The 15659-nt window shown below is 48.5% G+C and overlaps 1 protein-coding gene across 2 annotated transcripts in view; it reads right to left on the reverse strand.

The window, feature by feature from the left end:
- Positions 1 to 15659, reverse strand: part of CRNKL1 (crooked neck pre-mRNA splicing factor 1) — a 166720-nt gene that overhangs the window by 54756 nt on the left and 96305 nt on the right. Inside the window, exon 10 of one of the 2 annotated variants that reach the window (XM_063918171.1) lies at positions 1470 to 1550. The exons of the other annotated variant lie outside the window; for it this stretch is intronic. Within the exon in view, the coding sequence (XP_063774241.1) occupies positions 1470 to 1550 (81 nt within the window). The remainder of the gene's footprint in view (positions 1 to 1469; positions 1551 to 15659) is intronic. 2 annotated transcript variants of the gene reach the window in all.

A 15659-nucleotide genomic window follows, 5' to 3' on the forward strand; every position in this document is an offset into this window, starting at 1 on the left:
AGCTGCAGTGCTGTGCGCTACCTTGGTGAAGACTGGATGTCTTCTGCCGCCGATTTTTCCGGACCTCTTCTTGCTTCTGGCTCTGTAAGGGGGCCGGCGGCGCGGCTCTGGGACCGGACTCCGAGGCTGGGCCTGTGTTCGGTCCCTCTGGAGCTAATGGTGTCCAGTAGCCAAGAAGCCCAAGCTGGCTGCAAGCAGGCAGGTTCGCTTCTTCTCCCCTTAGTCCCTCGATGCAGTGAGCCTGTTGCCAGCAGGTCTCACTGAAAATAAAAAACCTAAAACTAAACTTTTTCAAAGAAACTCAGGAGAGCCTCCTAGAATGCACCCTTCTCGGCCGGGCACAAAAATCTAACTGAGGCTTGGAGGAGGGTCATAGTGGGAGGAGCCAGTGCACACCAGGTAGTCCTAAAGCTTTACTTTTGTGCCCAGTCTCCTGCGGAGCCGCTATTCCCCATGGTCCTTACGGAGTTCCCAGCATCCACTAGGACGTCAGAGAAAACACAATATGTTTACCTAGATTGCGCCAAATATGTGCCCCCCCCCCCTTCTTTAAAACCCTCTTTCACCGTGGATAAGCAGGGGAGAGTCCGGGGAGCTTCCTCTCAGCGCTGTGCTGTGGAGAAAATGGCGCTGGTGAGTGCTGAGGAAGAAGCCCCGCCCCCTCAGCGGCAGGCTTCTGTTCCGCTCAAATATGTAAAAAACCTAGCTAGGGCTCTTCATACAGTGCCCAGCTGTATATATATACACTTTTGCCAGAAAACAAGGTTTATTGCTGCCCAGGGCGCCGCCCCTGTACCATGCACCCTTACAGTGTCTGCCTGTGTGTGCTGTGTGGGAGCAATGGCGCACAGCTTTACTTCTGTGCGTTACCTCAGTGAAGATCTGAAGTCTTCTTACTTCTTATACTCACCCGGCTTCTAACTTCCGGCTCTGCGAGGAGGACGGCGGCGCGGCTCTGAAACGGACGGCGAGGGTGAGACCTGCATGCCGATCCCTCTGGAGCTAATGGTGTCCAGTAGCCTAAGAAGCAGAGCCTTGAAACTCACAGAAGTAGGTCTGCTTCTCTCTCCTCAGTCCCACGATGCAGGGAGTCTGTTGCCAGCAGGCTCCCTGAAAACAAAAAACCTAACAAAATACTTTCTTTCAGGAAACTCAGGAGAGCTCCCTGTAATGCACTTAGTCTCCTCTGGGCACAGTAGTAAACTGAGGTCTGGAGGAGGGGCATAGAGGGAGGAGCCAGTGCACACCCATACCTAAAGTCTTTCTTAAAGTGCCCATGTCTCCTGCGGAGCCCGTCTATCCCCATGGTCCTTACGGAGTCCCCAGCATCCTCTAGGACGTAAGAGAAAACATGTAAGAAAAAAGGTGTACTAGTCTTCACAACACACATTCAAAACATTATACCCACATTTTGTAAAACTTAGCATGATAGTTGTGCATTTAAAGTCTGTGAAAAAGATGACACTTACCAATGCTTTTCTAGCCAAAGGAAGATTTTTTTGTCTTATTTCAAATTGTGCATACATCAGCCAGATTTTTGCAAAAGTAAACTGGAAAGCAAAAGAAAAAAAAGGGGTAGGGGGGGGGGGGTAGGTTTATAAGGTTCAAATCTTTATATAGTACTTATCCTACCAGGAGCCACAATAAATTACACAGAACACTCCACTACACATTAGCTCTCATGGATTTTTTTTTTCCAACAGTTTGTACAAACAATTATACAGGTTGAGTATCCCATATCCAAATATTCCGAAATACGGAATATTCCGAAATACGGACTTTTTTGAGTGAGATAGTGAAACCTTTGTTTTTTGATGGCTCAATGTACACAAACTTAGTTTAATACACAGAATTATTAAAAATATTGTATTAAATGACCTTCAGGCTGTGTGTATAAAGTGTATATGAAACATAAATGAATTGTGTGAATGTAGACACACTTTGTTTAATGCACAAAGTTAAAAAAAATATTGGTTGAAATGACCTTCAGGCTGTGTGTATAAGGTGTATATGTAACATAAATGCATTCTGTGCTTAGATTTAGGTCCCATCACCATGATATCTGATTATGGTATGCAATTATTCCAAAATACGGAAAAATCCCATATCCAAAATACCTCTGGTCCCAAGCATTTTGGATAAGGGAGACTCAACCTATAATATGCTTGAGTCTAAGCATGACTAATAAAAAAAATAAGATTTTACTCACCGGTAAATCTATTTCTCGTAGTCCGTAGTGGATGCTGGGGACTCCGTAAGGACCATGGGGATTAGCGGCTCCGCAGGAGACTGGGCACAACTAAAGAAAGCTTTAGGACTACCTGGTGTGCACTGGCTCCTCCCACTAAGACCCTACTCCAGACCTCAGTTAGGATACTGTGCCCGGAAGAACTGACACAATAAGGAAGGATTTTGAATCCCGGGTAAGACTCATACCAGCCACACCAATCACACCGTATAACTCGTGATACAATACCCAGTTAACAGTATGATAACAACTGAGCCTCTCAACAGATGGCTCAACAATAACCCTTTAGTTAGGCAATAACTATAAACAAGTATTGCAGACAATCCGCACTTGGGATGGGCGCCCAGCATCCACTACGGACTACGAGAAATAGATTTACCGGTGAGTAAAATCTTATTTTCTCTAACGTCCTAAGTGGATGCTGGGGACTCCGTAAGGACCATGGGGATTATACCAAAGCTCCCAAACGGGCGGGAGAGTGCGGGTGACTCTGCAGCACCGAATGAGCAAACTCAAGGTCCTCCTCAGCCAGGGTATCAAACTTGTAGACTCTTGCAAGAGTGTTTTAACCCGGATGGGCGTGGCTTGGATCGGCATGGAGTAGCTGTGTGCAGCCTTAGCTCTCCACTAAAATCCTGCAAACCCATCCTTTTTACCCCAACCTGTGGATCCTGTTCCCTGCCAGCTGGCCCCTGAATGTGTGCTGCCTTTGCTGCTGCCCTTGCTGATCCGGTGAGCGGCGTGGGTGTGCTGTTGTGGACCTTCCAGCGTGGTCTCCGGCTCCCTACCCCTCCGCCGGCCGCCGTCGGAGCTCCGGGAGCGGCGCGTGTCCGCGCACCCGGCGGTGTCTGAGCGCTGGTCCTCCGGCTGGGGGACTACAGAGAGGAGGGCCCTGTCGTCTGCTGGGTCCAGTGGAGGTGCATGCCTGGGGCCCCACTGCGGTGACGCTGGAGACCGAGTACGGGCGAAAAAGCCCGCGAAAAGCCGCCATTTTCAGTCCTGCTGCTCCTTCTCCCCCTGAGGTGCTGTGCGATGCGATGACTGTGGTTGCCATCCTGTTTCCCTCTTGGGCTTAATACCTGTCCACAGTGCCCTTTTTTGGATGGACTATATGCACTTCACTGGAGCCAGCTGCCCTACATTAGCTGCCTGTTATCCTGTGGGGACAGCTTGGGTGCCCCTGACTCAGCTTTCACTCTGCTGCAATTTCTACAACATACACCTGCTTCCTGATTATCTGCAGTGTGCCCACATACTTGCTCCGTTTATTGGGGTGCCATCTCTGCCCTGACTCTTGTGCAGAACCTGCTGTAATACTCCTCCGGATCTGCATTCCCGTTCAGGGATACCATGGTGAGGGGAGGACAGAGTGCAGCTAACGCTGCTGCGAAACTGGAGAAATTTGCCAGACCACAGCAGGCATCCACTTCGACAAAGCGGGGTGAGGCCGGCCCGCCCTCGCCGACGGCCGAGGGGGACACCTCTGACCATGATGAACAGGTGCATTCTACCCAGCAAATATTGCAGGCAATTTCTGCGTCCGAGCAGAGGGTCACGGACCGGATTGGGCAAGTACAAATGGATGTTTCTCTGCTAAGGCAGGATATGCAGAAGATCCGAGAGCGAGTGGGTGAAACTGAACATCGGATATCGGCTTTGGAGGATGCTGCTCCACCCTTGCAGTTGAAGGTGGCGGACCTGTCTGCCCAAGTGACATCTATGCAGGCTAAAATGTCAGATATAGAAGGGAGATTGCGGCGCAACAACGTCCGATTTGTCGGGCTCCCCGAGAGAGCGGAGGGCACCTCCCCGGAGTCATTTCTTGAAGGGTGGCTTATTGATCTATTTGGCAAGGAGGCATTTACCTCTCAATTTGCGGTGGAGAGGGCGCACAGGCTTCCACCTAGGCAGCCGCCGCCGGGGGCCCAGGCTAGAACATTTATTGCACGCTTCCTGCATTTCAAGGACCGTGATGCGGTGCTCCGTCTGGCCCGAACAAAGGGCCCTATTCAACAAGATGGACATAATATTTCCGTATTTCCTGATTTTGCCCTGGAGGTGCAAAAGAGCCGATCTCAATTTATTCACGACAAGCGTCAGCTCAGAGACCGCAATATACAATATGCTATGCTGTTTCCAGCCAAGTTGCGGGTGATGCTTAACAACACCACTCATTTTTTTACATCTCCTCAAGATGCTGGTGCATGGCTGGAACGTCAAACACGTTCTCCTTGATGATGTGTTGTTGCTCAGATGTTGATTTCATTCTTCTTGCACCGCTGTTTCTATTTATCTGATGCATATTCCTGTGAATACAAATGCACTGTGGGGATATATGCGATGTGGGGCGAATAGAAATGGGGCAAAATTATGGTACTGCTTGCTATGCATCGTTATGATATGGCGGTAACGGTCAGCCCCACATTGTTTTACTACTGTTTGATGCTTTATAATGGGGCATGTGCCTAGCTATGTTGTTTTTTCTTTTTTTTTCAGGGTTGGGGTACTACTTCTTTCTACAAGTTGTGGAGAGCTCTTGCCGAAAATAGTGTAGGGGCTTTTCCTAAGGTTCTTTGGTTAGGCCCTTATCCCTTAGTTTGGTTACTTAATGGGAGTTATGGGATCCAGGTATGCCTTAAGTTTGCGAGGTGATACAGGGTGGGTGCGGGGGGGGTTAGTCTGTTTTTTTCTAAGCCATCACTTTTTAGTTCTGTGCGTACTGTGCAATGACACGCTATATCCGTACGATACTGCTCTGTGCTCTTTTGTCTCCTGGGGCGTAGGGGGACTGGTTGGTCTTGTCCCTGTTTATTGTTTGCTCAGCCTTGCTCTGCTGCGATGCCAGGTTTTGATGTATGTCTCTTTAATCTATCCTGTTGCACCTTCCTTCTATAATTTCCATGTCTGCTGTTTCTGAGGGGCTTCGTCTGCTCAGCTGGAATGTTCGGGGATTGAATGAGAAAATTAAAAGATCGTTGGTCCTGACTCAGGTTAAAAAATACCAGGCGGACATAATTTGTCTTTCTGAAACACATTTGCAAGGAGGTAGGGTGTTGGCACTTAAAAAACCATGGGTTAGTCACGTGTATCATTCCACTTTCTCTAGCAGTGCCAGAGGCGTTTCTGTAATGATTAGAAAGTCCGTACAATTTCACCTGGATGACTGTGAAACTGACCAATATGGCAGATACGTCTTCCTACGAGCCCATATCAACTGCAGATTGTTCCATGTATTAGCAGTATATGTCCCCCCGCCATATAATAATGAGGTTCTCCGTCATGCTGCCCGATTCCTGGCCCGGTCCCCTGCTACCCCTGTAATATGCCTAGGGGATTTCAACAATGTTATGGATGGTGGTATGGACAGGTGGAGGGAGTCTGTTGCGTCCTCCCCTCCCCTAGCGTCCCCTACCCCGTTCGCAAGACTGGTGGGGGAGCTGGGGCTGGAGGATGTATGGAGATGTCGTAATCCCACAGCTACTCACTTCTCCTGTCAGTCCGCTACCCATCATGCTTTTTCCCGTATTGATTTGGTTTTGGTTTCTCCTGATCTGTCCCCGGACGTGCTGGCGGTAGATTATCTCCCTAGGGGTATATCGGATCACTCTCCTGTTTTAGTTACAGTTAATATTGGTTGGGAGCGGGGTGCAAAAATGTGGAAGCTTAACCCCTTTTGGTTGACTTTGCTGGGGGAGGGTGCAGACCTGATTGCCGCTTGGGAAGGGTTCCAGGAAGACAATTTACTATTCAGTGATCTGCCGCTAAAACATGATGCTTTTAAAGCGTTTTTGCGAGGCTCCTTTATAAAGCGGATCTCTGAAGTTAAAGCGTTTAGTAAGAGGGAAGAGGTGCGGTTGGAATCTTTGTGCCGGCAGTTGGAGTCTCAATACCTTATTACCCATCTGCGATCTGATGAGCTGTTGTGGAAGAGCGCGCAGAGCGAGTGGTCGGATTGTTTATTTGAGAAATCCAGGCGTAGACTCCTTTTTGCAGGACATGAGCAGTATTTTCGGGCGGAGATGAATGGCAGCTACTTGGCTTTTTTGGCCCGGTCCGATTCCCCTAGAACTGTAATTCAGTGTGTGAAGAACTCTGCTGGCCAATTGTGTTACTCTGGATCAATGGTGGCGGAGACGTTCCGTAGTTATTACTCCTCGCTCTATGCCTCCCGAGCCAGTTACTCTGACGATCAGCTTCGGGATTTTTTGGCCCAGTTGACCTTGCCATGCTTGTCCCGGGAGGACTCGGGGGCTTTGGATGCACCTATCACGTTGGAAGAAGTGGAGGCTGCGATCCTGTCTCTCCCGGCGTCTAAGGCACCGGGATCCGATGGGCTTCCGGGGGAAGTCTATAAAAAATACAGTACATTTTTTGCCCCCTATCTCCTACAATTGTTTGACTTACTCTTAGAGGGTAGGGCTCTCCCGCGCTCTATGGCCGAGGCCAATATAATTGTCCTGTTGAAACCAGGGAAGGACCCCCTGCTCCCCGAGTCTTATCGACCCATTTCCCTCCTCAATACTGATGTCAAGATACTGGCAAAAATCTTGGCATCTCGATTGAATTTGGTAATTGCAACAATAATTCACCCGGACCAGACTGGCTTTATGCCAGGTAAGTCCACGGCCCAAAATTTGCGTAGACTGTTCTGTCATCTCCAGAGGGGTGATGTGGTGGGGTCGGACGCGGTGGTGGTGTCCCTTGATGCGGCCAAAGCGTTCGACTCCGTAGAATGGAGGTACCTGTGGGGGGTGCTGGAGAAATTTGCTTTTGGCCCTCGATTTATTAGCTTTATCCAGTTGTTGTATTCCTTGCCTGTGGCTCGGGTGACGGCTAATGGTTTCACGTCTGAGCTTTTTGCGTTGGAGAGGGGCACTCGACAGGGTTGCCCCCTATCTCCTGCACTGTTTGCAATCGCCGTGGAGCCGTTGGCCGGCCTGCTGCGCAGTAATGGTAGGGTCAGGGGCGTTGAGATTGGGGGTCATGTGGATGTGGTAGCGCTATACGCGGATGACATGCTTCTTTTTTTGCAAGACTCTGATGACTCCCTACAAGCAGTGTTACAGGTAGTGGAAAATTTTGGTATCTTTTCCGGTCTACTAATTAACTGGGACAAATCCCACATTTTCCCCATCTCTGGCCTTCTCCCGGAAAATACACAAGGGGCGTATCCTTTGCAATGGACATTGCGGTTCAAGTATTTAGGCATCTGGATTACTCCTATGGCGCGTAGCTATGTGGCCCAAAATATTGACCCCATTCTAGCGACATTTAAAGAGAAGGCTCATAGCTGGAAAAAACTACCGTTGTCTGTCCTGGGTCGGGTTAATCTATTTAAAATGGTGATGCAGCCAAAATTCCTTTATGCTCTACACAATTCTCCGGTATACCTCCCCAAGAAGATCTTTACTGTTATAGAGGGCGTTCTGTCCTCATTTATATGGGGTGGCAGGCCAGCGAGAGTCTCTATCAGGACATTATGCAGATCTCAGATGTCCGGCGGGGCAAGTCTCCCTGATCTCAGACTATACTATGTAGCGGCTCAGCTGTCTCATCTGAGTGAATGGATCGGGGATTCTCTAGGTACTACGGTGAGGGGATTTCTGACTGAGCGGGCGGAGTGCTCTCCTACTTTCTCTCTTTCTCCTCTTCAGCTTCTCCTCTCTGGTCTCTCAGCGCCTGGCTTGCCTCCCCTGTTGCGTCAAGCCTTGCTCATCTGGCGCTATGCACACACTTTATATGATTGGGAGGGACATGATGCCGGTACTCCATTGTGGTTCAATAGTGCATACCCTGAGCTATATGAGATGTCGCTAGATAATATATGGATTGCTAGGGGTGTCGTGGCGCTGGGTCAGCTGTACCACGATGGAGTGCTGAAGTCATTTCAGCAACTGAAGATCGAATTTGATGTACCTAATACTGCTCTGTTCCGGTATTTTCGGCTTAGACATGCTGTACAAACTCAATTCCCTCATGGCCCACCACTGATTGTTGACTCACCTGTTAGGACGATGCTTACTTCTCTGAGTCAGAGGGGGAGGGTGTCTACCATATATGCTGCTTTAAATAATAGAAGCTACCCCGATCTATTAAATAATCTCCGTATTAAATGGGAGACTGATTTGGGGCGCTTGTCCCATGAGCAGTGGCTCCAGATTATGAGCTCCCTTAGATACACTACGCCGTGTATAAGATATAAGCAGGTTTTTTTCTATATTTTACACAGGGCCTATCGTACTCCAGTTACTATGCAGAGGGCTGGTCTTAGGGAAGATTCTAACTGCCCCAGGTGTCGGGCAGCCGATGCCGGATTTTGGCACTTACTGTGGGATTGCCCTGAGATTTCCCTTTTTTGGCGTAAAGTGTGGAGTGATGTGATCATGACAGCACCGTCCCTCCCTACATTAGATCCTGGTATATGCTTGTTTGGGTTAGATCTTGAGGAAACACACTCTGTCTTACTGTATAAATATGTCCTGTGTCTCACTACGCTGGCAAAAGTTGTTATTGCTAGGGTCTGGTTCTCGGCAGATGTGCCTAGGGTGGAGCACTGGAGGGCGTTGGTGAACGAGGTAATTCGTCATGAGAGGCATATGTATAAAATACGGGGTTCCACCTCTCGATTTACGGAGATGTGGGATCGCTGGAGTAGCACATGGCTGGGCGGGCAAGTATTGAGCACTTGAGCGACATTCGTAATAATATTGATATTCTATGTCGTGTACACATATGCGAAAAGAATTAACACGCACACCGAACTGTGATCTGAAAATACCTGTTTATTGATGGCAATTGTTATAGTTTATTTCAATGTTGTTGTTTTGTCTTGTTGTGTCAATGTGTTACAAAACTCAATAAAAAATTACTTGATTTAAAAAAAAAAAAAAAAGAGTGTTTTAACCCGACCAAGTAACAGCTCGGCAAATTTGTAAAGCAGAGACCCCTCGGGCAGCCGCCCAAGAAGAGCCCACTTTCCTCGTGGAATGGGCTTTCACAGATTAAGGGTGCGGCAGTCCAGCCGCAGAATGTGCAAGTTGAATCGTGCTACAGATCCAGCGAGCCATAGTCTGCTTAGAAGCAGGAGCACCCAGCTTGTTGGGTGCATACAGGATAAATAGCGAGTCAGTTTTCCTGACTCCAGCCGTCCTGGAAACATATACTTTTCAGGGCCCTGACTACGTCCAGAAACTTGGAATCCTCCAAGTCCCAAGTAGCCGCAGGCACCACAATAGGTTGGTTCACATGAAAACTGCTACCACCTTTGGAAGGAATTGGGAACGAGTCCTCAATTCCGCCTTACCATATAAAATACAGATAAGGGCTTTTGACAAAGCCGCCAATTCTGATACACGCCTGGCCGACGCCAAGGCCCACAGCATGACCACTTTCCACGTGAGGTATTGTAGCTCCACGGATTTAAGTGGCTCAACTCAATGCGACTTCAGGAAATCCAACACTACGTTGAGATCCCACGGTGCCACTGGAGGCACAAACGGGGGCTGACTATGCAGCACTCCCTTAACAAAAGTCTGAACTTCAGGCAGTGAAGCCAGTTCTATTTTGGAAGAAAATCGATAGAGCCGAAATCTGGGCCTTAATGGAACCCAATTTTAGGCCCATAGTCACCTCTGACTTGTAGGAAGTGCAGAAAGCGACCTAGCTGAAATTCCTCCTTTGGGGCCTTACTGGCCTCACAGCACGCAACCTATTTCCGCCATATGCGGTGATAATGGTTTGCGTTCACTTCTTTCCTAGCTTTAAATAGCGTAGGGATAACTTCCTCCGGAATGCCCTTTTCCTTCAGGATCCGGCGTTCAACCGCCATGCCGTCAAACGCAGCCGCGGTACGTCTTGGAACAGACAGGCCCCCTGCTGCAGCAGGTCCTGTCTGAGCGGCAGAGGCCATGGGTCCTCTGAGATCATTTCTTGGAGTTCTGGGTACCAAGCTCTTCTTGGCCACCCGGAACTTCTTATTCCTCTCCTTCTTATTATTCTCATTACCCTGGGTATGAGAAGCAGAGAAGGGAACACATACACCGACTGGTACACCCACGGTGTTACCAGAGCGTCCACAGCTATCGCCTGAGGGTCCCTTGACTATCTTTGTAGCTTTTTGTTGAGGCGGGACGCCATCCTGTCCACCTGTGGCCTTTCCCCACGGTGTACAATCATTTGGAAGACTTCTGGATGAAGTCCCCACTCTCTCGGGTGGAGGTCGTGTCTGCTGAGAAAGTCTGCTTCTCAGTTGTCCACTCCGGGAATGAACACTGCTGACAGTGCTAACACATGATTTTCCGCCCATCGGAGAATCCTTGTGGCTTCTGCCATCACCATCCTGCTTCTTGTGCCGCCCTGTCGGTTTACATGAGCGACCGCCGTGATGTTGTCTGACTGGATCAGCACCGGCCGGTGTTGAAGCAGGGGTCTAGCCTGACTTAGGGCATTGTAAATGGCCCATAGTTCCAGAACATTTATGTGTAGGGAAGTCTCCTGACTTTTCCATAGGCCTTGGAAGTTTCTTCCCTGTGTGACTGCCCCCCAGCCTTGAAGGCTGGCATCCGTGGTCACCAGGACCCAGTCCTGTATGCCGAATCTGCGGCCCCCTAGAAGATGAGCACTCTGCAGTCACCACCACAGCGACACCCTGGCCCTTGGAGACAGGGTTATCCGCCGATGCATCTGAGGATGCGACCCGGACCACTTGTCCAACAGATCCCACTGGAAGATCCTTGCATGGGACTTGGCGAATGGAAATTCTTCGTAAGAAGCTACCATTTTTCCCAAGGCTCGCGTGCATAGATGCACCGATAACTGTATTTGTATTAGGAGGTCTCCGTCTAGAGACGCCAACTCCTTGGACTTCTCCTCCGGGAGAAACCCTTTTTATCCTGTTCTGTGTCCAGAACCATACCCAGGAACAGTAGACGCGTCGTAGGAACCAGCTGCGACTTTGGAATATTCAGAATCCAGCCTTGCTGTTGTATCACTTCTCAAGATAGTGCTACTTCGACGAACAACTGCTCCCTGGACCTCGCCTTTATAAGGAGATCGTCCAAGTACGGGATAAGTACTTCGGCCATTACCTTGGTAAATACCCTCGGTGCCGGGGACAGATCCACGGCAACGTCTGGAATTGGTAATGACAATCCTGTACCACAATTTTGAGGTACACCTGGTGACGAGGGTAAATAGGGACATGCAGGTAAGTATCCTTGATGTCCAGTGATACCCTGAAATTTTCCAGGCTTGCAATAATCGCCCTGAGCGATTCCATTTTGAACTTGAACCTTCGTATAGAAGTGTTCAAGGATTTCAATTTTAGAATGGGTCTCACCGAACCGTCTGGTTTCGGTACCACAACATTTTGGAATAGTAACCCCGGCCTTGTTGAAGGAAGGGTACCTTGATTTCACCTGCTGGAAGTACAGCTTGTGAATTGCCGCCAGTACTACCTTTCTCCGAGGGCAGCAGGCAAGGCTGATGTGAGGCAACGGCGAGGGGGAGTCGTCTCGAACTCCAGCCTGTATCCCTGTGATACTACTTGCAGAACCTAGGGATCCACCTGTGGGCAAGCCCACTGATCCCTGCAGTTCCCGAGACGCGCCCCCACCGCACCTGTCTCCACCTGTGGAGCCCCAGCGTCATGCGGTGGACTCAGAGGAAGCGAGGGAAGATATTTGATCCTGGAACTGGCTGACTGGTGCAGCTTTTTCCTTCTTCCCTTGTCTCTGTGCAGAAAGAAAGCGCCTTTGACCCGCTTGCTTTTCTGAAGCCGAAAGGACTGTACCTGAAAATACGGTGCTTTCTTTAGGCTTTTGTGAGGAAACCTGGAGGTAAAAAAATTTTTTTTCTTCCCAGCTGTTGCTGTGGATACGAGGTCCCAGAGACCATCCCCAAACAATTCCTCACCCTTATAAGGCAGAATCTCCATGTGCCTTTTAAATGCAGTATCACCTGTCCACTGCCGGGTTTCTACTACCCTCCTGGCAGAATGGACATTGCATTAATTCTGGATGCCAGCCGGCAAATATCCCTCTGTGCATCCTTTATATATAAGACAACGTCTTAAATATGCTCAATGTTAGCAAAATATTATCCCTGTCTTAGCGTATTAATATTATCTGACAGGGTGTCAGACCACGCTGCAGCAGCACTATTTATGCTGAGGCAATTGCAGGTTTCAGTATATAACCTGAGTGTGTAAATACAGACTTCAGGATCGCCTCCTGCTTTTTATCAGCAGGTTCCTTCAAGGTGGCCGTATCCTAAGACGGCAGTGCCACCTTTTGACAAACGTGTGAGCGCCTTATCCACCCTAAGGAATATCTCCCAACGTGACCTATCCTCTGGCGGGAAAGGGTACGCCATCAGTAACTTTTTAGAAATTACCAGTTTCTTATCGGGGGAAACCACGCTTCTTTACACACTTCATTCATTCATCTGATGGGGGAACAAAACACTGGCTGCTTTTTCTCCCCAAAAATAAAACCCCTTTTATGTGGTACTTGGGTTCATGTCAGAAAATGCGTAACACATTTTTTCATTGCCGAGATCATGTAACGGATGTTCCTAGTGGATTGTGTATATGTCTCAACCTCGTCGACACTGGAGTCAGACTCCGCGTCGACATCTGTGTCTGCCATCTGAGGTAACGGGCGTTTTTTGAGCCCCTGATGGCCCTTGAGACGCCTGGGCAGACGCGGGCTGAGAAGCCGGCTGTCCCACAGCTGTTACGTCATCCAGCCTTTTATGTAAGGAGTTGACATTGTCGGTTAATACCTTCCACCTATCCATCCACTCTGGTGTCGGCCCCACAGGGGGCGACATCCCATTTATCGGCCTCTGCTCCGCCTCCACGTAACCTTCCTCATCCAACATGTCGACACAGCCGTACAGACACACCGCACACACACAGGGAATGCTCTGACTGAGGACAGGACCCCACAAAGTCCTTTGGGGAGACCGAGAGAGAGTATGTCAGCACACACCAGAGCGCTATATAATGCAGGGATTAACACTGTAACTGAGTGATTTTTCCCCAAATAGCTGCTTTTTAACCCTTTGAGCCTGAAAACTACAGGGGAGAGTCTGGGGAGCTGTCTTCCAGCTGCACTGTGAAGAGAAAATGGCGCCAGTGTGCTGAGGGAGAAGCCCCGCCCCCTTTTCGGCGGACTTTCTCCCGCTTTTTCTGTGATACTGGCAGGGGTAATTTTACATCTATATAGCCTCTGGGACTATATATGATGTATATTTTGCCAGCCAAGGTGTTATTTATTGCCCTCAGGGCGCCCCCCCCCCCCAGCGCCCTGCACCCATCAGTGACCGAAGTGTGAGGTGTACATGAGGAGCAATGGAGCACAGCTGCAGTGCTGTGCGCTACCTTGGTGAATACCGAAGTCTTCTGCCGCCGATTTTCCGGACCTTCTTCGTGCTTCTGGCTCTGTAAGGGGGACGGCGGCGCGGCTCCGGGAACGAACACCAAGGTCGGGTCCTGCGGTCGATCCCTCTGGAGCTAATGGTGTCCAGTAGCCTAAGAAGCCCAAACTACCACCTGTTAGGTAGGTTCGCTTCTTCTCCCCTTAGTCCCTCGCTGCAGTGAGTCTGTTGCCAGCAGATCTCACTGAAAATAAAAAAACCTAAATATACTTTCTTTCTAGGTGCTCAGGAGAGCCCCTAGTGTGCATCCAGCTCGGCCGGGCACAAGAATCTAACTGAGGTCTGGAGGAGGGTCTTAGTGGGAGGAGCCAGTGCACACCAGGTAGTCCTAAAGCTTTCTTTAGTTGTGCCCAGTCTCCTGCGGAGCCGCTAATCCCCATGGTCCTTACGGAGTCCCCAGCATCCACTTAGGACGTTAGAGAAATATGTTTAGTCATCGCACATCCTCCTGACCCTTGACAAACATTGTTGTGTGATCATATCATCAAGCCCATTAAGAACCTTTGTAATCTGGCTGAAGCATTATGCAATAGGTAGCATCTATCCTTGTGTGCAGCCACCAGGTACACACTGAGGGGTTTCATTTACTTTTCCCGGACGGCAACTTCTCTGTGCAACCACCTGGCGGGGGGGGTGCTGCGTTTTCAATTTTCTCCCATCTGCAGCCACAAAAAAACACTTTTTGAGGCTAAATCACATCAGGGAGCATTACTGCAACTTTTGGCACATTAACTACTTTGTTTATGTTGTATTTAATGTGAATAAGTCTAGATTTTGCACTTCCAGTTCCAGTCACTTCCGAACTGGAAGTACACACCCACTGAGTAACCAGCAGCCTTTATAAAGGCAGAATTCAGTACATTATGAATATGCCAGACCTGAGGAAGAGAGCTGCATTCTCGAAACACGTTGGCTATCTACAACAAGGAACTGGACTTTTAGGTTACAGTGGACATCACTACTAGCTAAGCTTAGAAGCGACCAGCAGGGTGAAGCTGAAGCACCTTGTTATATTCCACCTCGGCTCCTTCATCTTTCCACGGGTACGATCCATTCCACGTTATTTTATTTAATTTTATTGATTTGTGTGTTTAGTAGAGCTAACACGTGCTTTGATGTTGAATACATTTCATATTGAGCTAAACTGAGCTAATCTGAAATTCTCTGCATGTTGAGCTATCTGATTGTTTCCTCTGTGGTCCACTGAGAAGTGAATATCATTCAGCAGCAGAGAATCTAGCAATTATATTGAAGTGGTCTCATTTAGGTATAGCGCCTAGATCACACTCTAACCCACTATACTGTCTTATTAGGGAACCTCTAAGGGATCCTACCCCCCCCCCCCCCCCCCCCCCCCGATTTTGCCTTACCCCCATTATATAGCTGTTACATTCTTGGGGAAAAGAGAAATTGTGTATATATATATATATATATATATATATATATATATATATATATATATATATATATATATATATATATATATATATATACACACACATACACACACACACGGGTTGAGTATCCCTTATCCAAAATGCTTGGGACCAGAGGTATTTTGGATATGGGATTTTTCCGTATTTTGGAATAATTGCATACCATAATGAGATATCATGGTGATGGGACCTAAATCTAAGCACAGAATGCATTTATGTTACCTATACACCTTATACACACAGCCTGAAGGTCATTTTGGCCAATATTTTTTATAACTTTGTGCATTAAACAAAGTGTATGTACATTCACACAATTCATTTATGTTTCATATACACCTTATACACACAGCCTGAAGGTCATTTAATACAATAATAAGATTTTACTTACCGATAAATCTATTTCTCGTAGTCCGTAGTGGATGCTGGGACTCCGTAAGGACCATGGGGAATAGCGGCTCCGCAGGAGACAGGGCACAAGAATAAAAGCTTTAGGATCAGGTGGTGTGCACTGGCTCCTCCCCCTATGACCCTCCTCC

This window comes from Pseudophryne corroboree, chromosome 4, assembly GCF_028390025.1.
Source record: "Pseudophryne corroboree isolate aPseCor3 chromosome 4, aPseCor3.hap2, whole genome shotgun sequence".
NCBI classification, from domain to species: domain Eukaryota; kingdom Metazoa; phylum Chordata; class Amphibia; order Anura; family Myobatrachidae; genus Pseudophryne; species Pseudophryne corroboree.